The sequence below is a fragment of the Engraulis encrasicolus genome, chromosome 9, assembly GCF_034702125.1.
Source record: "Engraulis encrasicolus isolate BLACKSEA-1 chromosome 9, IST_EnEncr_1.0, whole genome shotgun sequence".
In the NCBI taxonomy this organism is placed as follows: domain Eukaryota; kingdom Metazoa; phylum Chordata; class Actinopteri; order Clupeiformes; family Engraulidae; genus Engraulis; species Engraulis encrasicolus.
Window position 1 is genome coordinate 16,817,889 of NC_085865.1, and position 24,000 is coordinate 16,841,888.

Sequence of the window (24,000 nt, forward strand, 5' to 3'; positions counted from 1 at the left end):
GCTCTGCTTTGTACGCTACACCTTGGATATTCAACAGAGGATAGGACCTGCTGCGGGCTGCTTTGCACGTACGACAACTGTGATGACGGCAGAGGATAGGACCTCCTGTGTGTGTGTGTGTGTGTGTGTGTGTGTGTGTGCGTGCGTGCGTGCCTGCGTGCGTGTGCACGTGCGTGCCCACAGCCAGGGGTTACTGGCCAGTCTCTAGGCAACGGGGTGGGCGTCACTGCTGCCCGGAGCTGTGAAGTGGAGAGTCCGGTCAGGCCTAATAATTAAGCCATATGACTCGAGTGGGAGGGATGATATGCACTGACATCCTCCCTGGTGTGGTTCGGCCATAGGCACGAAGCCGAAGGCTGAGTGCCGTCGGCAATCACACCAGGGAGGATGTCAGTGCACATCATCCCGACCACGAGGGTCATATTGCTTTTATACAATAGTTCAATTGCCAACAAAATACCAGAATAAATGTTCGAATTCATGTTTATTAGTTACCTTCATCATACTTTGTTTACATGCTCCGCTAAGCAAAGTAGTTCCGAATTGATTGTATGGTTGCTATGCAATGACGAGCTGACAGCGCCAGCGCGTAAAGTTCCATGAAACGCTGTGAAGTGCATTTCTGTGTGGACTGCGACTGGGCTGCGCTTAGCCTACTGAAATGATGCATGATAAATGAAAACACTGTGCAACTTCAACATTTTAGTTAGATGCCAAGGCCTACTTTTATAAGCCTTTTGGCCGACATTGATTTTCACGTTTTTGTGGACCACTTGCTGATAGCTGCGTAAAGACACACCTCGTCTTTCCCTCTCCAGTGCCGCATGAGATCCGAGCGCTGTTCTCACAAGCACAACCACACAAATCAATCCCTTGTAGGCCTATGATATCCCGATGTCTGCTTTAGGCTACTGCAGGCTACAACTTTGCTACTGAAACACTTGCATAGGCAAACGTCTGATGTGGGTGCGAACCCGAGATGGGTTCACATTTTCCCTCCCAATGAACTAAAAGGCAACTCATTCCAGTTCCAAGCGGCAATCATTTTAAATTGCATGGCACACGGTATCTTCCTTCCAGATGCCCACTTTGTAGGCTACTAGGCCTATTACCGGTAATTGATTTGCACGTGGTGGATGGCAAGATAGCCTAGGCTATATTTTTAAGGCATCTCTTCCTCGTCATTCCCTCTCCCGCAGCGCAAATGAGATCCGATTATAGCGGTTCTCATACACTGCAGGAGACTGACATAGCCTTTCTGTAGCTGTGTCAAAAAGTGTCCGTTGTTCCGCATATCTCCAGTTTGAAACTATCTTCCGTGTATGAACAGATATTTAGGCTACATGTGTTAGATTGCCTTCAAAAGACTACGAAATAGCGGTCGCAGAGGTGTGCCAACTGCCCAGACAACTGCACTAGAATCAGATAACTTCTTTCCTCTCTGCCAGAATCCAGCTACCAACTGGGATACGCGTCTCTGTCATGCGGGCGTGCGTGCGCCCAACTTAGTCCAGCATAGAACAATGGAATAGAATGATGGTGAGTTCAAACTACGCGGCCCTGGTTACATTCACTTTCTCCGCAGTAGACTATGAGATAGAATGATGGCGAGTTCAAAATGCGCGGCCCTGGTTACATTCTATCCACGGCGGAGTGATTATTAGGTGTGATGAGTCTCCGGGGATGATGTCCACCTAGACATCATCCTCCATACCGACGCGTAGAATGCCAGTAGAACGCGTCTCATCCAATCAGATATCGCAAAATAAATTGACCGGATCTAACTATTGTATAAGACATGATATCAGCTGCCTTAAGGGGGCTGCACACAGCTCCCCGCCTAAGAAGGTGTTCTACAGTAGTAGTGGGTATTGTGTGCGAACTGGTTTTTTGTACAGTGCATGACTGGCGTGCAGGCGATGCTTGTGTATTGTGTGTTTAGGGACTGAAAAACAGGCAGTGATCAGAGCAGAGAGAGAACAATGGAGATGGGAAGCAACAGAGTGGGTGGATGATAAGGTGTGAGGGCAGAGAGAGAGAGAGAGAGAGAGAGAGAGAGAGAGAGAGAGAGACTGTGCTACATAATCAGTGAACGAGCTCATTTATAGGTGCATTATTACAGGAGTATAATAACGGTTGCAATGTGCTCTCCCTCTGTCATCATATCTGCACTTCCTACCATACATACACATGTTTTTTTGTTTATTTTTTTGTAAGAGGAGCAGATGCTTTGAAAATTGCATATGACACATTCCACTCCAGATGTATATCACCAAACACAGTTGACAGCTTGGCTTGTCACTGCCGTTCTTCACTGTGGAGGGGAGGGGAGGGCAGGGGAGGGGGGTAAATGACATTATACACAGGGGAGAGTTGGAGTGAGTGGGGGGGGGACCTCCCCTTTCCTTTCCTTTCCTTTCCTTTCCTTTCCTTTCCTTTCCTTTCCTTTCCTTTCCTTTCCTTTCCTTTCCACTCCTCTCCATCCTGTTGGAAAGGTCGACACAATAGACTGGAGCTGAGGGAGCCATCTGTTAGCTAGCTACTATAGCTACTGCTAGCCAAAGGCAGGCGCCCTGCCAGGCAGCCAGCCAGCCAGTAAGCAGCCTGTTGGCTCACATCACTCAGATCAAATGAGCTCGAGCACGGATGCCCCGGTGCGGGACCGAAGAGCAGAAAAAAAAAATGTGATATGTTGTGGATCAGGTAGGAGCGATATATGTTGTGACAACACACGTCGCTCTCACCTGAACCTTCTTTCTTGGAGTCTCGCTCATTTTCTTTCTCTCTCTCTGACTGTCCCTATCTCTTTCTCTCAGACTGCCCCTTTCTCTTTCTCTCACTCTCTCTCTGTTTGTCTGTTCTCATCAGTCACCCAATAGTGTGGCAGGCAGCTCCAATGTTTCTGCCTTACTGCTAGACATACTGTTCCGTTTCCTTCTATTCTAGTCTATTCCAGTCTGGTCTATTATGTTCTATTCTATTGTGTTCTCTCTGTTCTAAAGCACCTGCACCTGCTCTCCCTGGCTAGATCTGACTGAAAACGCTACACAGGCAGGCATTGAGATCACGACACTGGGCATGTGCAAGCAAGGAGGAGAGCCAGGCAGCTGAGAAGGAGGGGCCATGGTGTGCTGTGTGAATTGCTTTCACTTACAGGAGGTAGGGCTGGGCGATATGGAAAATAAAAACTATATCACGATATGGATTACTTTATATCACGATAACGATATATATCACGATAAAGCACAATTACATACGTTTTCAGTTATTCTCTTTATTTGCTCTTTATTTTTTCATGTCGCAAAAACAACCTTTCTTTAAAATTGATCTTTTTTATTGTTATTTTTACAGTTACATGAACTTATATTGTGTATTGTGACAACATGAAATGTAATTAAATGATATTCAATTGTATACAACTGATAAAATTACTATCACGATATAAACGATATAGGAGAAAGGTCACGATATACACTTTTATATCACAATAACGATATATATCGTCATATTGCCCAGCCCTAACAGGAGGCACACATCAGTGGGGGTGATTAGCAGCTCTAGGCTTGTGACAAACACCTGGGTCTCTGCACAATGGGCATTGCAAAATCTATTCTGATTAGGGGAATTGATAAGGAGGCTAGATATCTGGTGAGGCCAGGTTGCGTTGTGCTTGTAGCCGAGTGCCATCTCAAAAACAAAATATGACGTTCATTCAACAACTTCCCTCAGTGTCTTCTGTAACCGATGTAACATCTGAATCTAATCTAAATAACATCTGATCTACAGCTGGCTTACCTCTCCAAAATATCCTCAGCTCACAGATCTGAAGGTAAACTTTCATTTTCGGTCTGAGACAAAATTACCTGGAGGTCTGGCTTTCATTGCTACCAAATTGCTTTGTCCAAATAACTGCAAGATGTCCTGTCTGGCTTGCCTACCCCTACCCCCTGACCTTCACTTTCTCCTGCCCTGTTGCCTTCACGGTGAAACTGCGACTTTGACAGATCAGCAGCCGCAATGCTATCCTGACTGCAGTCAGTTGTAGTCTATGTGAATCTGCCAACTGGCTACTTGGAGAGTGAAGCACCTGTATCTGTTCTGCTCTGTTTAGCTTTGCAGCCTGTGAGGAGACCGGGTGGAGGGGGTAAGTATGAGAGGAGAAACATGAGAGGAGTATGTAACTCGCCATCCATGATCAAGCATATGCACATGTGGTGTTTGCATTCATGACAGATATTCTCACAGTCGTGTCATGTCGCCCACCCACACACACAATCAGCTACGCACTTGACTGTAGTGCTGTATAAAAACACAGCACTATTAGCAACCCCTGTGCACAGATTACAAGCACCCTATGCCTATAGTCAGAACAAAAGTCACGGATTTTAGAGGTATTCCAGGCATGTGATCCGTTGATAAACCCGTTTAAGTGAAAGTCGGTAGGAGGTAAATGCAAAAGAGAGGCACCTGTGGCTTTAGTTTGTGGATTTGCCAGGATAATTGAACCACAGTGCCATATGAAGGCTATTTCATTACAGTTGGAAAACACAAGCTGGTAACATGACATTCAATTCAAAGCAACAACAATGACAGAGGGAAACTATATTGACAGAGCAGCAAAGTGCTTTGCCAATATAGGATGCATCAATCAAACAACAAGCACACAACCCCCCGTTAATCATTCACATACATTCATTCATTCATCCACTGATGTGGCACAGCACACCAACAAGATGTTTACCCTGGATCACTCCAAACCCATGCAAAAACACCAGGACTGGTAAATCTATCTTTTTAAAGCAGGGGGGGGAATCAAACTAGCTCCCTTGCTACAAAAAGGGTCAGAGGTCAACAACCGGGGAAACAAACAGTTGGGAAGATAATTTAGCTAAGGCCACTATGATTAATTGATAATAAGCGTCATTTTTGACGGGTGAAAGAGAAGCCACACGAAAGGAATGCCAGAGAAGTTAAGTCAAGTCATTCAATCAATGATTGGTTCCCCAAACAGAGCAAACGATGGTAGGTAAGGAGAGAGTGCCTCGTCAGCTAGACACTACATACCGAGTACAGCAGAGTTTTTTCTTCTTTTCCTATCCTGCACCTGTGCGTCTGGGATCAGTGAGGGACACTCACAGTGATCATTCAGCGAAAGGTTATCAACACACAACAAACAACAACAACAACAAGACAAATGGCCACACAGTCTGATTATATTGAATGTGAGAAATGTCGGTTATGTTTTGTTAATAGTATTGCAAGGCTAGGTGTGACACAAAAATAACTAGCTGGCTGGGGCTGTCTTGGCAAGCTAACCGCTACTGCTGACAATAGTTACATGCTACTAGCAGACTAGCATTGTATGTCATCCGGTTACAATGATGAAGGCAATTGGAAAATGCAGGTAGAGGCTAGCTAGCTGTTTGTGTGTGCTGACTGCGTGGTTAGCTAGCAGTCTTTTCAACGATTCACTTACTGAGCGCTCCTCCAGGACCAAGTCCTTGCTCTTTGCATGCGGGTGGAGTTCCGCTCTGCCTTTCAAAGTTGCCAGGATTTGAGAAATAATCCCGCAACCGGGGAAGCTCTCTGCCAGCTTCGAGCAGTTCTGTGTGTAATTCAAGGGCCGTGAGGATGTATTGATCCCGGAGTAACTGGGCAGCGATCACATCCACAGGAACCCTAGTGTCTGCGTTGGCTCCAACGGCAGCGGCTGCAGCAGTCGAGACCGATATTCCTTCCACGCTGGGGCTGGTTCGGGTGCTTGATAATAATAATATCGCTGGTTCACTGTCCGCCTGCGGGGAGAAGGGGTTGGTGCTCTGGCCTTGTGGTCCATCAGTGGGGCTGCGTTCGATGTCGGCGCCATCCGCTCTTCTCTCAGTTTCCTCCTCGGAATCGCTGAGATTAAACGGGTTGACACTACCCGCCGCCATTTTTGCCACAATACGAATTCAGCCGAGCTGACTAGCTACCCCGTCTTCCTAAACGGACGACCAGCAGCTAGCTAGCTAGTATGCCTTTCCCTAATCAATTGAATAGCGAGAACGCGAGAGTTTGCGAAGCTTGATTGACCAAGTGTCATTTCTGCGCCGCCTCCCACAAGGAATTGCAGCGCTGGATTGGATGGGAAACGTCAGACCGGGCAGACTGGGCAGGGCAGGTTTGACAGCTGGAACCTGTGCCTACCACTGAGCGAACAACACCACAGACCAACGCCAAACATTCCCCATGTTAATTATTAGTGACCATACCGGTTGATATTCACCACACCAATCCTGTCATACAGGCATTACCACTGTAGCCTATGGTCCACCGGCTACAGGGGATAGATTCTTTATTGTGGAAAGCATGGCAGAACATTCAGAACTCAGTAATATAGTATTAAGTCATTTGAGACTGAACTGTCTCACAAACTGGCATGATATGCATAATTAATGTATGAGCATTCTGGAAAGTGTCCCCTGTCAAATGTGAAAACCGTATCACACTACACTACCCAAAATGCCTTGCTGATCAAGGTCAGAGGTCGGTAAATAAGGAAGTGTGGAACTCCGTCAGTGCGGAGCGGAGCAGTTGAAATTTCTTCATGTTAAGCTGATCAGGAAAGACATATGTCAAGGGGGTTGCCTTTTAAGTAGTTGTCCTAAACAAGATTAAAGCATTTGGTCACTCTTGACTGTACTATGCGGAGTAGCTGACGTTTCAGGTTCAGGATAATGATGTTTCGCGTTTACGTCTCCGAAGGCTTGTATAGTCGAGTGTCACTTCAATGCTCGCGGTGATTTCCATTCATTCAAACAGTTCCAGCTTGCCACGCTCAAGCTTTCATGCTTGACTGTAAAGAGAAGCGTCTGTATCAGGTAAGAAGATAACTTTTTGCATTAACCTCTTTCCATTTGACACTGTGTGATACATTTGAAAAGTTGTATTATTCTCAAATGTACAATTCACAGTCTCAGTTTCTGTTATAGCTCGTTAGGCCTCCATGGTTTATTATCATTCATCACAGTTGTGCACCTTTTTCAGTTTTGTAAATAATAGTGAAATAGGACCATAACACTACCCATTCTATTCAATGTTCTTGAATAGTTTATGTACACAGTTTAAAAAAACATTTCAACACTTAGAGGGTATTCTGGGATCAATTACTATGTAGAATATGTTAAATTTAGTAGGCCTAGGCTAAGTGTTAAATGAACTCTGCATTATATAATTATTTTTTTATTATATTAAAAATGTCAGGGCCAAGAGGATGTTACGCATGTTATTTTCATCGTGTTGTAAATAATATGGAATAACGGCCATTCTATTCAATGTTATTTAATAGTTTTGCTGCATGTATGTTTGGTGTCTGTCTTTATTTTCAGAGCCATGAGGCTTGAATGCATAGGCATGAGGATGGCAACGTTGACTGTTGGCAGTGCAGTGCAGTGTGTTTATTTGCACTGTGTTATAAATAATATTGAATATTGGCCATATAAAGTTACCCCTTCGTATTCAGTAACCTTAAATGGTTTTGCTATACCGGTATGTATACATTTGGTATCTTGTCTTTTATTTCCAGGGCCAAGAGGCTTGTACGCGTAGGCATGAGGGTGGCGACCTTCTTCATCGTGGGTCTCCTGGTCCACGTCGTCTTCTTCATTTCCATCTTCGACATCTACTTCACGTCCCCCCTGGTGCACGGCATGACCCCCCAGCACGTGCCCCTGCCTGCCCCGGCCAAGAGGCTGGTCCTCTTCGTGGCAGATGGGCTGCGGGCGGACAGCTTCTACAAACCTGATGTTAATGCCACTATCAGGGCACCTTTCCTCAGGTACCCTGCCCTTTCCTTGCTGCTTAATGCTTAATGCTTAATCTTTTAACCGAGCCAGACAGACCGCCGGGTGCTGGGGGGTGTCACCCAATGAAACATGACAACAATGATGCCCTTTTGACTCGGAAGAAGAGGCGCACTGCGTCAAAACGTCAGTCTTTATATTTGCACCACAATAAAATAACTAAAAAGTATCTGAGCGCTCCAGTCATCCCTGGTCTAATCTTTTTGAAGTGGACCAGTTTACTTTTAGACACTCTTATGTGGTTGTGATGTGAACGGTCAAGGCGTGAAGAAACTGCACACTATTGCAGTGCCACTCGTTGAAACATGACTCCATTCTTGCGCATGTTTGAGAGGGCTCTTTGTAAGCCTTTTTGAAGTTCGAATGATGCTTGTATAGTTTATTGCACAGTCTTTCAGCCTGTGTTGCTTTTCTCAATTCTTTTTTTGTATTTAGACATATTTAACTGCGCTCATGACTAAAAGGCCAAACATAAACAAAAAAAAACACGAACAAACTGAAAATTGAAAGAAAAATATCAGCACACTGAAGTGATTTTAGTTTTTTTTACTTCGGACCTGAGAAAGGCTACACTGGCCGAGTGTATGATTTGTTTTACACTTTGAGCAAGACAGTATCCCGCAGCCTGCATCTCGTTCCCTGGTGTGCATTGGTTTTCTCTTCAAAACTGAGATGTGAATGGTGTGTGTAAAGTTTATGTGAAGGCATTAGCAGGTTTTGACCTAGTGTGTGTGTGTGTGTGTGTGTGTGTGTGTGTGTGTGTGTGTGTGTGTGTGTGTGTGTTTATGTGTGTGTGTTTATGTGTGTGTGTGTGTGTGTTTATGTGTGTGTGTATTTGTGTGTGTGTGATGATGTAATCTGGTGGCAGGAGTGTGATGGAAGAGAAGGGGACCTGGGGAATATCCCACACCCACGTGCCAACAGAGTCCCGGCCTGGTCATGTTGCTCTGATCGCAGGCTTCTATGAGGATGTCAGCGCTGTGGCCAAAGGTAACTAGCTGATGGAGAGTGGGAGTTGCAATGTCCCTATATGCTTCTCTACAGTGCAGTAACTACGCCAATGTTGAAACTGAGAAAAATACCTTCAAAGTATTGGTCTTAGGTTGGATATTATAGTTATGGCAAATAGCAATATCTCTAAAAGAGGACACATTTGGATCATCAGGCTTTGTCACAAGATCAAGGAGGTGTTATAAAGACCACTTTTAGTATTAACTAAAACAAAATGACAAAATGTGTAGTTACTGCACTTTGCTACACTTTGTATAGCAGTATACATTGGGTGAATTGTCACAATGTGGGTGTGCTGTGCACACATACTAAGTCTTAGCTGATTGATGCACTGTAGGCCCACAAACTAAACTATGAAATCACAAAGAAATTAAACGAAATGTATTCATTGGTTGAATTCGGGTGAAACATGGGCTTGCGTTTACCATGGCCACCATTTATAATGCATTACAATCCAAAATACAAGTGTCCTAAAAGTTAATTTACCCAATTAGTGTATGGTTTCATTACATTCATTTTCTCCGCGAACACTCTGGTCACTTGCATTTTTCGTTTAACAGGTTGGAAGGAGAACCCAGTGGAGTTTGACTCTGTGTTCAATGAGAGCAAACACACCTGGTCTTGGGGCAGCCCGGATATTTTGCCAATGTTCGCTAAAGGTAAAACAAACCGGCATTTCACAAGCACAGCACTACTTGATTAGTGGTCAACTATTTTCATGTATATCTGTCATAACAATAAATTGACATATTGTCATAGCTCAATTATTTCAATAAAGACGCTTTTGCACACCTCTGTAGTTGGGCAGGTGCGTAGGATAGTTATCCCAGCCGGGTTGTCAATGAAGTGAAAAGAAATCCCGCACACTGTCCATTCCACCAACAAACTTTAATACAACGTTTCGGTCATCCGACCTTCTTCAGGTAAAGTTCTACCTGAAGAAGGTCGGATGACCGAAACGTTGTATTAAAGTTTGTTGGTGGAATGGACAGTGTGCGGGATTTCTTTTCACTTCATAGCTCAATTATTGTCATGTATAACTTACAGAGATATATGATGAGATGTGTTGTCTCCTTTTCAAATTTTGCATGAATAAGTTTCAATACGTTTCTTATAACGAAATATTGTACATGTACGTGTACATGTAAGGTGCCACTGGTGACCATGTTTACACATATACCTACCCTGCTGAGAGTGAGGACTTTGCTTCAGAAGATGCCTCAAGGCTGGACCTGTGGGTCTTTGATGAAGTGAAGGTATGTGCAATGCTATTCCATTCAGTGCCTATGTACATTAAGTCGCTGAAATAAAACAAGATTCTGGAAGCGATAACCTAAATCTCTAAAAGCCATTGACAATATTAAAACTGTATTGTTTTTTTCTGTATGTTATATGAAGATTTTGACTGAAGTAGCTGATGCAAGGCTGAAGGTTTTTTCCTTTTATTAAATAGGCCTTCTTCAACTCTGCCAAAGGAAATGAAAGCTTGTTGTCAGAACTCCACGAAGAAAAGAATGTATTTTTCCTTCATCTGCTCGGGATTGACACAAATGGCCATGCGCACAGGCCAATGTCAAAGTGAGACACTTTTTCTTCTTCTTCTTCTTCTTCTTCTTCTTCTTCTTCTTCTTCTTCTTCTTCTTCTTCTTCTTCTTCTTCTTCTTCTTCTTCTACTATGACTACTACTAATAATAACAACATTAATATGTTGTGTTTCTAGTACTGTTTGCGTGTATCTTTTTGTGTAATGATGTGGCTCTATAGGTTTTGAAGTGGACATCTGCAACTTGTTTTGAGTCATATGACCTTGAATTGTCACGTGATATTCTAAGTAGCACATGAAATTGCCGATTACAGAAGAAAAGACAAGTCCTGTAGCTTCCACCAAAGCCACTTGTCTTGTTTACAAAATTTCAGTGCTCCCTTGGTTAGCTTAACCAAACAGGTTTGGGTGTGTATGTTGCTGCTTAATCACACAGCTTCCCTGGCAATTTGGAGGACGGGACAGGAAGTAGAATTTTTCTTTACCGTTCATCAAAATTGGGAATTACTTGCATTTAGCATATGCAAATTTAGCAAGTTTTCAACTTTGGGTGTTCTGTTAATTCAGAATGTACAACTTCCAAAATCCCAGAATATGGGCTTTACTCAATATGTTAGCAGAAAAGCTTACAGACGGCAACTTTAAGTGCCATCACCTATGCGTGGGAGAGATAGGTGAAGAAATACGTAGATGTGTTGTATGACTAATCTGTCATTCCCTCCTCTGTTGAATGGAAGGGAGTATTTGGAGAATATTCTGCTGGTTGATACCGGAGTGTCGGAAATCGTGTCGTTGGTGGAGGACTTCTTTGGAAATGACGGACGCACTGCATTCATCTTCACATCGGACCATGGCATGACCGACTGGGGTGAGAGATGGACACATCACGTGGTCCAGTGGACTAGCACCATTACAACGGGGCCCCGGGTTTGATCCCGGCTTAAGGCCATTTCCTGATCCTTAGCCATTCCAACCATCTCCTGTCTGTTCTCCACTGTCCTGTTGATTAATAAAGGGACAAAAGAAAAAACGTTGGACAGATCATAGCTTGGTCATTCCCATTCTAGTTATAACAAGCTCATGATGGTGATGGAGTCTTAAGTGTTTAAATATGTTTACTTTCACATTATGGTTTCCAATTGATTATCGCTTTTAATTTACAAGACTTGTGTGAATGGCAATCTTCATTGTGTGTGTGTGTGTGTGTGTGTGTGTGTGTGTGTGTGTGTGTGTGTGTGTGTGTGTGTGTGTGTGTGTGTGTGTGTGTGTGTGTGTGTGTGTGTGTGTGTGTGTGTGTGTGTGTCTGTCTGCAGGTTCCCATGGGGCGGGCCATGCCTCTGAGACCCTCACCCCTCTGGTGGCGTGGGGAGCGGGCATACAGGCGGCAGAGAGGACCCACGCACAGCCCTACCAGGATCAGCACCAGGAGGGTGGGTTAGCCTTTTATACCGTCTCCTGTGAGAACTTGTTGTTCTTGTATATTTTAAAGTGGGATATTTGTATGTTTATTTATTTCTGTCTTTCAAGATGGATTGCAATATGTTTGTGATATATATATATATTTATTTCTCATTTTAGACTGGGACCTTGGCAGACTTAAGAGGGTAGATGTCAATCAGGTATGGTCAATTCTTGTTTTTATCTAAATGATGAAATTGAATTGTCATTTGGCTGTTCTTTTCTAAGATGGACCTGTATCTACCTGTGAATGGTCAAACCTCTTCTTTCCATTTTGAGTGTGAATTGTGCATTGCTTTCGTAGGCTGACATAGCCCCATTGATGTCCTCTCTCATCGGAGTTCCCATCCCTCTGAACTCTGTTGTGAGTCTTTTTGCTTTTCTATTTCCCCATTATGACTGCTCATTCATTCATTTATTACCATAGTTTAAAACTTGCACATATTTTGAATGTTTTCATGCTGTTTTGCAGGGTGTGTTGCCGTTAAACTTCCTCAACAACACCCAGCACTTCAAGGCTGAGAGCATGCTGGCCAACTCCATCCAGATTCTAGAACAGTTCAAGGTATAGTTATTAAGAGTCTTCAGCGTTATTATTTTATTTTATTATATTGTATTTATTTCTGTAGCACATTTTAACACTGCATTCACTGACCAACGTGCTTTACAGGTAAATAAATATTTAGTATAATATTGGAGACTTGACCAATGCATTGCAGTATTGTCGTCACATTTACTTCATCCCTTCTATTCCTTTTCAGGTGAAGATGGCTCACAAAAAAGAAACCACATTATCCATTTTCTTCACCCCATACCCGTAAGTAAGATGTGTTACTACTTGGTATACAGGGCTATTGAATTTAATTTCCTGGATAGGTGGTGATGAGATAATTCACATTCTGTGAATAGAATTTCCTTGAAGTAGAACTCTGACATACAGTTAGGCGCATAAGTATGTGGACATTTGCACAATTTTCATCTTTTTGGTTCTACATCACCACAATGGATTTGGAACGAGCCAGATGTACTATTACTGCAGACATTCAGCTTTAACATGAGATATTCATATATCCAAATTGGTAAACACTCTCAAATTAACACTGATAGTATACAGTTATAGAACAGCTTGTTTGTTTTATTTCAAATCCATTGTGGTTGGGTTTAGAGCCAAAAGGATAAAACATTGTATTGATGTCCAATATTTCTGGGCCTAACTGTACTTCATAGTCTACTGGCTCAAAAAGAAAGTGCTACAACACTCCTTACAGTTACGATAAAGGTAAACGAAAAAGGTAACAGACATGAAAGAAGCTGTGACTGCCAGATCCCCAATGCCCAAGCTCTCCGTCAACAGGCCTTCTTCAAAGGCACTTTTCACTGAAAGCTGGGCCTTTGAACATCTAAAGAGGATGTTCAATGTAAGTGTGAGGACATTTTTGCTTTGCTGTTATGAAGTAAACAGTTTTACCAAAAATAGCTCTCTTTGGTAAAAACAAAAATGAACAAAAAAACCTCTAAAACTATTATTTTTTTAATGCACAGCATAATTTCTGTATTTTTTTAACTCTTAATTGAAGGTATTTTACTATTTCAGCAAAACACACATTTTATGCAGTTGTATGTACTACGTTTGAGCTCTGTTGTTTGTTTACGTTACAGGATTTTGACAGAGGAACAGCAGGAGCAGTTCCTGCAGCACGCTAAATCCCTGATCCACAAAGGACTGCATGAGGAGGCGGTGAGTACTGGCATTTCACCTGCGGAGCTCGGGCAGTAGTAGTATTATTGCATTACTTCACAATTTCATTGGCCTGGGCTGGGGCTCAGACGGCTAAGGCACTGTAGTGTTTCGCCGGGGACCTGGGTCCTCCCCCATTTCTCTCCCACTCCCTTCCTAATAATATCAACTGTGTTTGTATAGCTCATACATGATATGCAGCTCAATGTGCTTAACAGTTAGATTAACAATAATATTATTAAATGATAAAATTAAAAATAGAAATAAAATAAAACTACATAAATTGAATATGGTTGATTAAAAAAGACAAGTAAAGGCAAAAGCTGTAGGGTCAAAATATTAACATGGAATAAAATCCAAAAGAATCAGAAAGTTTAGTCCTAAACCAAGTCAGGGTTCCCACACGTCTTGGAAAACCTGGAAAACCTGGAAATTTAGAGATGTGTTTTCAAGTCCTTGAAAGTCCTGGAAATTCACCAAATGTCCTGGAAAAAAATATTTGTCCTGGATTTTTTTTCCTTCAACTTTTTCCCGATTTTGTTTGTGGTATAATTTTTACTCTTCTCCGAGTCTAGACATGACGATTCAATTTATATCCACCTATTGAATACATTATTGTCCACACACACACACACACACACAGTTTGGTCAGGTTGCCATCTTTGATTGCACTTATACACAGTAATATTCTTTGACTCAGTGTTGCCAAAAGTCGCTAGAAGTCGCTAGTTGGCTTGCTGAAAAGTCGCTAGCTGATATCATGGCGTTATATATCTCTCGAAAACCTGCTTACGGTCATAATAGGCCTACAAATAGGCAGTGCTAGCACTTCCTTACAAAAAATTGTAGGCTACTGCTATCTTTTTTGGAGATCAGAGCTTTCAGTCTCACTAGCCACTTTGAAAGCTAGTTTGATCTTTGGTGTGACAAATCACAGTAGTCGCATCAATTGTTTGTATGCAAGAATATTCCAGAGAAAAAGAAACTGGCAACAAAACTGGCTTGCAGAAAGACAGAAACCACTGGCCACAATGGTGAGCAAAGTCAAGTCTTGTGGAGAATGCATTTAAATCCAAGTACACTATTTTTTGCGATAAGAGAGAGACTATTAAGGTATTATTTTCTGAGATAATGTGACATTAATGTGAGTTTACATTGCACTTTCATTTAATTCCGAATAAACGTTTTGTGGATCAGAAAGCATTTCAATTGAACAGAGGCTGCACGTGCTGGGCTTGCGAAATTTGACATAGGGGTGTGGTCGCCAAGCTCCAGCAGATTCCTACTAGCGGGACAGCTGGTGATCTTCAACCGCAACCCAGGTCAATACCTTTGGACAAAGAACATAGAATGGATAAGAACGCTTATTCGCAGGAAATTGCATTGGCCACGGTGTAGTACGGGGGCGTAGCCCGGGGACACCATGTGCAGTGGATGCAAGGCCATGATCGATACAAATTGTGACACTGGAAACTCCGCAATTTGAATTGCATTGTGGGTGCGAGGAGCTGCTGCTAGTTCCGGCCCGGTCAAAATAGGATGTCCTGTCGTCAATGTTCAGTTTGTGATTAAATTACAGCTGTCATTCAGCCTTAGCCTGGCGGTAGTGGCTTTGCATTTTACCTTGCCGCCAGTACTAAGCAAATAATGTACATTGGAGAAGAAGTATCACTCAATGGAAAATGCATTGGTTAGGTGTAGTCCGAGGACATTGCTTAAAGACACTGTGCTCATGGTCAGTGGTCATAATGGATAAAATCTGAACTCTGTAACTTCGCAAAATTGGTCAAGAGAGGAGATCCAGTTGTCAGTGTTTAATGTAATCCCTCCTATCACTAGTCTCCTTAGTACTAACTGCAGAAGAAGAAAGTGACTCCCCTTGCGGCCATGCCATACTATTACAACTCATTTCAACCTTAAAGTCACATTGTCTCTAAAATGCATTGTGTGTCGCTGTGTATGTCCAAATTGTGGGTCCGACGGATGAAATATCCGTCCTGAATTATCCAAAAATAGTCCTGGAAATGTCCTGGAAATATCCTGGAAAATTATTTTTGAAAAAGAGTGGGAACCCTGCAAGTGGCATATAGCCACAAGGATCGGGGCACGCATGTGGCCCCTGGTGGCAACAGGTGGCGACAGTGAGTAAAAACTCCTTCTTGCCACCGTCTCACACTACTCTATCAAATAAAGGCATAGAAGCCCCTAAAAAGATAACACTTTAGCAGATGCTAAAAAAAATGCAGAGTGCAGGCAGTCAAACAACCTCTATTGAAGAATACTTGCCCTAAAACATTTTTTTTCTGGTCTCAAATCACACCTTACCTTTCTTAAAACACTCCTTACCTTTCTTGTTATTACAACTTCTCTTGCCAACATGTAGCTTTTTCTCAAAGGTGTCAGATTTTGTATCTGCGTCTCAAATTATTCGAGCACAATACCTAAGTCAGCATTCCAGCGATCCACTCAGAATTCGCTGGGCATGTAACTGAAGATGACTGATAAGGAACATTGGGTTTTTGTTCATAGGGTGTGTCCCCTTCCTCCTAAGCTTATTCTCTTACAAGTCTTAGTAGCCCAAGAACTCTTTGTTTTGTTTTGAAGACTCGATTATCAGTATTCTCTAGCATAATAGGACTTGAATCCCTGTATGGTCCACTTTTCAATGCAAGTAGACCTATGTTAAACAAATTCACAATAAAAAGTGAGAAATATAATAACTGTCAGAAGCACAGCCACACATTTGCTCTAAATTGTCAGGGAATTCATTTCTTGTACAAACCATTATTTACATGGAACTTAGTAGCTAGAAGCGACCACAAACTTGAGCCTTAAACTGTAAACAGCAGTGACCGGATTTACCTCACAAGAGTGCCTGCCAACTGCGCTAATGTAACAGTATTTGGTACAAGCCATCACTAGTGTCATGTCAATCCTGGAGTCTAACAAGTCTGACAGGCGGACAAAGATGCGTCCGTCTATGCACTGTGGACACAGGAGGGCATAACACAGGAGGGCATAACACTTTCAAGAATGCGTTTCAGACGGACAGACAGACAGACCGACTGTTGCAACCATCTCTAGATCAGCTATTCAGTGGGGTCACCTCAGGCAGAAGGAAAAAAATAAGTTGTTTTTTTTGTTTAACCTGAGATTGACACCGCTGAGGATCTCGTCCGAAATGCTGCGACAATACCACAGAAGTCTGCAATTGCACCCTTGCTTTCCTCTCCCCTTTCACCCTGATGCCTTTTGACACAGTTTTTACATTTCCTTCCCACACTCTAAACTCTCTCTGTGTTAACTAGGGATGCACCGATACCACTTTTTTGAAAACCGATACAAGTACGAGTACATTAATGTGTGTACTTGCCGATACCGAGTACCGATACCGATACCTTTTACCACCAAAATACAATGAAAATAAATGCATGGCCTTGTTTTTTCCACCTGTGATATTTGTTTTGTCCATTTCCATTTAGATTTAAATGTTATTAAATGTATGAGGTGGTACTTTTTTCCCATGCTGCTTTCAAGTCCACAGAACCTGACAAGATTTTGCATTGTGTAATAGCTGTATCGTTCCTCGTATCGGCAAGTGCTTGACGAGTACCAGTACGAGTATAATGAGCATTATCGGCAGCCGATACCGATACCAGTATCGGTATCTGTGCATCCCTAGTGTTAACCCTCTCCTTCCGATCCTCCCCCTCAGATTCTGCTGTGGGGGAGATGGTCCTGCAGGTCGCATTTAACCCTTTGTCTGCCTCCCTCCGCTGCCTGGTTTTACCATCTGCTCGCAACAAAATTGCTTGTAGAACCAGGCTACTCCCTCTCTACCCTTCCCCAGATCTATCTGTATGGGGATATGATTGTGGAGGCTCTGGATGGGCTTTCCTACTTCCGCACATTAACCCATTTAAGGCTAAGGCACCTGTAATAAATGCCTGCTGAATGCCTAAACTCGTTTTGGGAAAAGGTTCCCTCAGCCTATGAAAACCTAAATATCTCCGCCTCCGAAGCATATAACAACATGACATAAGTTGCGGTACATTTAAAATCTCAGACCCTCATCTGGCATTAGAATGTGTTCATTCAGCTCAAACGTATCCGCGTCTTTATATAAAAATGTCAAAGCCAGATCTCAAGCGTCGACAGTGTATGTCGCTCCAGGTGCCTACTAGGTCAATGCAGCATATACGCAGCAGCAGGCTTAAATGGGCTCTGTCCTCCCCCTCTAGATCTATCTGTGTGGGGAGATGATCGTGCAGGCCCTGGACGGGCTGTCCTACTACCACAGGTACGACCGCTTCTTCCTGGGTTGCAGTGTGGTGCTGGGCTTCGCGGGATGGACCTCCTACGTGGTGCTGGTCATCCTGAAGACTCACGCCAGCTTGCGCAAGCCACCCGGCAACAGAGCACTGGTGAGACATCCTAACACCCGTTTCCCACTTTATGGGTGCATAGTGCTGGACCATACGTATACATAGAATAGGCCTATGGTTCTAATGTATTATCTATACTGGACTGAGCATATTGAATACAATATCTATGGCTTAGCTTTTGCAGTAAAACAACATTTGTTGTTATTGTAATAATGTTATCAGTTATATCAGTACAATAATATGGACCACTAAGATGCTGTCCAGAATGTAATAATATTGTGTAACTTTAAATGTTGCTGGCCTACAGTGTCATAGTGCAACAGTAACGGACAGATTACCATCAAAACTAACAAGTTGACGATGCTGCTCCCTGTTTCCTCACAATGCATGACCCTGACTGAGCGCACAACTATGACTGCTTTGTGTTGCGTGGTGTCATTTACAGTAACTTGTGTGTCTTTCTCATCACCCCTGCCTCATCTCTTTTTCTCTTTCTTTGTGTGTGTGTGTCAGATATCTGATGAGAGACTGGGGCGGGTGTTTCTGTGCATGGGCCTGACCATAGTGGCCTTCCTGCTGCTCCAAGCCAGCCCCTGGACCTACTACATATACTGCCTGCTGCCCGTCCCCGTGTGGCATGCTGTGTGCAAAGAGTGAGTAGAGATGGTCACACCTCCTACCTTTATCACTTAAAGTGGTGGTTCGCTATTTTAGACATTAAGCCCTGTTTATGTGACTTCTGGGGTGAAGTAGAGATGTTCTCATCACAATTTTGACATTTGGTGCTGAACAGAGCATTTGGGTATTCAAGACTGCAGCCCCCCCACCTTTACATTGACTCCAATGAAGCACTCAAGCAATCGATCATAAAATGGCATTAAACTTTCGTTTGCAGAGACATGAAACTCACCAAGTGGTCAGAGGTGGGCAGCGATACGTTGGCTCGAAAATCACCGCGAAATACGCTTCCAGAGAAGATATATTATCATTATTGTCCGTCTTCATTGATTGTATTGGTTTGACTAGTATTACTCCGCGCAACCGGAAATGGGGGTGTGTTTGTTTACGTTACTATCTATGGTTTGTATGCAAGCTGTAGTTTTTGTAGCCAGTCCCGCTCAAAGACAGCCGTTCTACCTCGCTCCTTGATGTCTACACAAACAACACACTATCGCTACACACTGGCTCGATGTCTACTGCTATTCAACGGCGTCTGGGGAAAAATAGGTCCGCCAAATGCTAAACAACAGTTAGAAGGCATATTTCGCTGCAGTTTTTGGGTCAATTTATCACTGTCTACCACTGACCACACGGTGAGTTTCATGTCTTTTCAAATGAAAGTTTAATGCCATTTTATTATCGATTGCTTGAGTGCTCCATTGGAGTCAATGTAAAGGTGGGGGGGCTGCAGTCTTGGATACCCAAATGCTCCGTTCAGTACCAATTGTCAAAATTGTGATGAGAACATCTCTACTTCACCCCAGAAGTCACACAAACAGGACTTAATGTCTAAAATAGCGAACCACCACTTGAAGGGCCGATCATATCTACAACTAACTAGAAAGATAACTGCAACTGTAGCCCCATAATTCACGCCATACCACCAGTGGTACGCAGTGGCATTGAGGTTAATTACCATAGTACTACTCTACTATGACAACAAAGGGCCTTTAGTAATGCACTACGACTCAGTCATTGCCTTTCTGGTAACAGCCAATTTATAACGCTATGTTTTAACGGGTTAACTTTCTAAAAATCGCTCAAGTGAATAGTGTCAGTGTGAAAAGAAATAGTTTTATAGTTGTAGTTATGTTTGATATTGTAGTTATCGTTACCGTTGTGGATATGAACGGGTCTTTACTGTGCAAGTACACCGAACGCGTCAAGAGCGTCAGCAGCTACGGAAGTCATTGTAACAAATAAGAGTTGTGTAAGCAGAGAGGAAGAGGAAGTGTGTGTGTGTGTGTGTGTGTGTGTGTGTGTGTGTGTGTGTGTGTGTGTGTGTGTGTGTGTGTGTGTGTGTGTGTGTGTGTGTGTGTGTGTGTGTGTGTGTGTGTGTGTGTGTGTGTGTGTGGTTCAGGGGTCACCTTTACATTTCAGGTAACATTTGGCCTCTGCAGAAAAGGGGCCATTTTGCCATGTGCAAATGTTGTATCTTATCAGCGCCCAGTTAAAGGACCACTTCAGTCAATTTCAATATGCTGTTGGATTGCTCACGCTACCCTTGACTTGTCAATACCCGGCGATGCCACATTTTTCGGCTCAGCCCTTTCCGAGATATGAGCTATTCTAATGGAGCAGCGTTTGTTTACTTTTATTTTTAATTACATAGGCCTACTCCAAATATTTTCCCAAAAGGTACCGCTGTTTGCTAGTTGTCTGCTGATGTTCTATAACTTTTTGGATGTTTTTGGGAATAAATAAAAATGTTTTTTTGAAATGTAAACAAAGCGCTGCCCCCATTACAATGACCAGGATCCAGGGCTCGAAATTAACTTTTTTCCTTTGTGTCCCGCAATGGTCCCGGATTCCACTTTGTATTGTCCCGAATGTAACCAGAAGTGTCCCCATTTTTTTCGCGCCTAAATAAGTGGTAAATTATGTCCACGTTCAATTTCATGTGTGATTATGTTTTTTGTTTTTTTTTGCAGTGCAACTGTGAATTCAGGTCTTTAAGAAAAAATTAGGGTGTGTTAAATCATGAACATCTGTGCCTTATATAGAAAAATGCCTTGAGTAACCGTGCACATTTCGTTTTTCAAGAATATATGAGCATGGTGATATGAGGAAATCTGCATTCAATGACATTATATTTGTCAAACTGATTGCTTTATGCACCAATATAGCCTACCCATCACGTAGGCTATTGTAGACTCTATTGCAGCCAGCCTGTTACTCTGTTGTAGCCTATTTAGCCTACAGAAAAAAACAGCTTTCATTTAGTCTACTACATATTAATAACAATTCAGTGTCTGTTTAGCTTTAGTTAAAAAGTGGCAATAGTCTAACCTAATAGTCTGACTTTGGCCACTGGTTGTGATGGGCATGCCGGTGGAAGATAGCCAGGCCGTGCCCTCCTAGTGATGCAACAGCTTCAGCCAGTCTCGAAGAGATGTGAAAGTCGATGATAATCAGGCTAGGTGGAAGAAGATGTGGTAGGTTTTGGGGCCGCATTAGGAGTATGACAACGCATTGCAAGACGTTTCCTTTCCGCTTTAAATTCACTTGACATTGACATCAAGACAATTTGATAAGTTAACCTAAAAATAAATGCACAAGAGAAAAAACTACGACCGCACACTTAGGCCTACCTCACTTTCGAGAAAGAGAGGGGGATAGGCTAGCATGGAGAGGGAGGGGAGGGGGAGAAAGAGAGGGATTGGAGAGAAATGCGCTGGCAATGCTGTAAAATTGAAGCGCGTTCTTCGTGCTTGTAATCAATGAAGTCAAGGTGGACTTTTTCCCTTTTCAATTAGACCTTGGCTAATAGGCATTTCTGCTTTTACCAGCACAGAAACAATAACGGATACTTCAACATTAATTAAATAACTGCGTTTGTATGACAATGTTCAGAATATAGCGCCTTCATTTCCAGCCACATTTGAATGAAACTGCTTGACGTTCTTGGCTAACAACTACCTCTGTTAGCTTGCTTGCCGTTTCCCTAACTATTTGTTAATGGAAAGTAATTTACAGGCAGTTTCTGATATGTATGAATGAGGGTTAATCTACACATTTTATAGTCAGGTTCATTACGTTTGGATCTGAACCTTTCGCTGGATTTTTATGGGGATTTGGAAAACTATACATTTTTGAAAAGTATATTGTATAAGCAATCAGAAAAACCATGTTTCCATTTGCACAAATGTCTGCATGGCGGCCATCTTGGATTTTTCTAAATGGCTTCCGAAAAACCATAATTTTGCAATATCTCAGCTTCTGAATGAGCTAAAACATTGATTCAAACTGCTAAACCTACATTTTCAGGGTCACTGAATCTACTGGTGGTAGTTTTAATGTTCTCAGACAGTTTGTTACCATGCTAATTTATTTGAACTGGTGATTTACTGTATAGTATCTACAAGTAGATGCATGTCTGTCAAGCCCACCATACAAAACATCCCAGCTAGAATGTGCAAAACAGTTTACGTGTCCAGCATTGTGCTGTATATATCCAGGCTTGCTTGTGCAAAGCTCATACCAGCTACATTGTATCCAGTAAACAGGAGCAGTGCCATGTAGTGAATATATTGAATGTCAACAGGCGTTACATTTTTGCCTTTTGCCTTGCATGCATGCATGTATTTTCTGTATGATGATCCTGGAAACTGACTGCAAGACACAGTTACAAATCAAGTAATAAATTGGTGTTATTAATATTGTTAATGCACATACTGTCATTAACTGGTGTTGGTGATGGTGGTGGAGTGTAACGGTGAGGGTTCTGTTTGCTGTTTGTTCTGGTTATAATCATGGGTGAAGAGCATCGAGGTGAACAAGAGGCATTATCAAGCATTATGAGCTCATTAACTGGAAGCTGTGTGTTTTATGCCAGTCTGACGATGCCAAAAGGTGGTTCTGGTCCAGAATCCAAGATTAGACGCCGATGGACATGTACTGGAAGTAGTTAAAGAGGGGGCCAGTCTGAGTGATGGGGGCTATGTTAAAATCAAAAGACGACTGCAGAACTGCACTAGACAGGCCACAACCTCCCAGTGATGCAGCACCTTCTGCACTGCTTCTAGGCAGGCCAAGAGAAATGTAAATATTGTTTCTGATCTCAACTCACTTGGTCGGACAACAGTCAACCAGTAGCAAACCTAAGGAGGCAGATCAACCATGCCATTTGGGAAATGTTAAATGTTATGGACTTGGTCAGACCAAGTCTCGAAATATGACTGAACAATGACTGACCCACCTCAGCATCTGATTCTTCTCCACTATCCACAAGATTTCGTACGAGTCCACTCGATAAGAAACCATGCTTCTTCTACCAAAAGGACGATAGTAAACTGCATTATCAGGTCAAAACTGCAAATGGCAGTAAAACTCTAAAGGCTGCTGTAAAGTCCCAGAATCCCACCCTGAAAACAAGAATGATCAGAAGCATCTCAGCAGATGATGCACATTCAATTGCTGTCCAATATCACAAAGATTGCATTCAGTAGAAAGTGGCTGAAAAAGAGAATCCTCACAGTCTTGCCATAACTGAAATCTGTCTGTTCTAAATGACCTAAAGAAGTCAAAAGTCCCTACTATCCAGAAGCATGTGAAGAAGACATGGTTCATGCTGCAATGACAACTGATGAATATGATAACATGAAAGCAATTTACAAAGCAGCACAGGTGACAAGGACAAACATTGCAACCTTCACCAAGACAGGCCAGGGAACAGATGCCATACAAGTATACAGCAACATCAATGATGTCCCAGCTGAATTGTACAGACTAGCAAGGGTGTGTCTCTCTTTCGGCCACTTTCTACTGAATGCAAGTTCATGATTCTCCAAGGCTTCTGAATCAAGCATGTTGACATACATTTTTTTCAATGATGTCCATGCTTTGTTTTGTGTTTCCACATCATACATCAATTGCATGTGCATCATCTGCTGAGATGCGGGTGTTCAGTCTAGTTTTGAGTGTGAGATTCTGGGACTGTTCCAAAGCCAAAGACTTTTCCGGCATTTGCAGTTCTGACCAGATAAAGTAGTTCACCATCGGCCTTTTGGCAGATGGAGCTTTGTTTCTTGACGAGTGGAGTGGAGAAGAATTAGATGTTGAGGGGCCTGGGTCATCCATTTCTGTTCATCCTCTCTTCTTGCCACGCTTCTTGGCTGTGCACCGTCCTGTAGAAATGATGTGCATGTTGGTTGCTTGCATGCTGTATTTGAACCTTGTTGGTTGCACCTGAGTGACAGGAGAGATGCTAGACTGCTTTCTGTGTCCCTGGTGTCTCAGCTGTGCAGTTCTGCAGTCGTCTTTGGATTTAACATGGTCCCAATCACTCAGACTGACCCTCTCTTG

The 24,000-nt window shown here is 42.8% G+C and overlaps 2 protein-coding genes across 11 annotated transcripts in view; one reads left to right on the forward strand and one right to left on the reverse strand.

Moving 5' to 3' along the window:
• The window catches only part of relch (RAB11 binding and LisH domain, coiled-coil and HEAT repeat containing), a 92,364-nt gene extending 86,260 nt beyond the window's left edge, over positions 1-6,104 (reverse strand). For 6 of the 10 annotated variants that reach the window (XM_063206681.1, XM_063206677.1, XM_063206676.1 and 3 more), the window contains exons 1-2: positions 5,477-6,104; positions 5,065-5,112 (exon numbers count right to left, since the gene is read on the reverse strand). In XM_063206681.1, the coding sequence (XP_063062751.1) occupies positions 5,065-5,112; positions 5,477-5,933 (505 nt within the window). In that variant the 5' untranslated portion in view covers positions 5,934-6,104. The remainder of the gene's footprint in view (positions 1-5,064; positions 5,113-5,476) is intronic. The other 4 variants (XM_063206679.1, XM_063206680.1, XM_063206678.1 and 1 more) reach the window with 1 other exon arrangement.
• A 270-nt stretch (positions 6,105-6,374) lies between these two features.
• pign (phosphatidylinositol glycan anchor biosynthesis, class N) overlaps positions 6,375-24,000 on the forward strand; it is a 49,890-nt gene continuing 32,264 nt past the window's right edge. Inside the window, exons 1-15 of the mRNA XM_063206684.1 lie at positions 6,375-6,860; positions 7,565-7,816; positions 8,710-8,831; positions 9,413-9,511; positions 10,002-10,108; positions 10,306-10,430; positions 11,133-11,263; positions 11,709-11,825; positions 11,974-12,014; positions 12,158-12,217; positions 12,326-12,418; positions 12,615-12,670; positions 13,513-13,591; positions 17,833-18,015; positions 18,490-18,629. Of these exons, the coding sequence (XP_063062754.1) occupies positions 7,590-7,816; positions 8,710-8,831; positions 9,413-9,511; positions 10,002-10,108; positions 10,306-10,430; positions 11,133-11,263; positions 11,709-11,825; positions 11,974-12,014; positions 12,158-12,217; positions 12,326-12,418; positions 12,615-12,670; positions 13,513-13,591; positions 17,833-18,015; positions 18,490-18,629 (1,580 nt within the window). The 5' untranslated portion in view covers positions 6,375-6,860; positions 7,565-7,589. The remainder of the gene's footprint in view (positions 6,861-7,564; positions 7,817-8,709; positions 8,832-9,412; positions 9,512-10,001; positions 10,109-10,305; positions 10,431-11,132; positions 11,264-11,708; positions 11,826-11,973; positions 12,015-12,157; positions 12,218-12,325; positions 12,419-12,614; positions 12,671-13,512; positions 13,592-17,832; positions 18,016-18,489; positions 18,630-24,000) is intronic.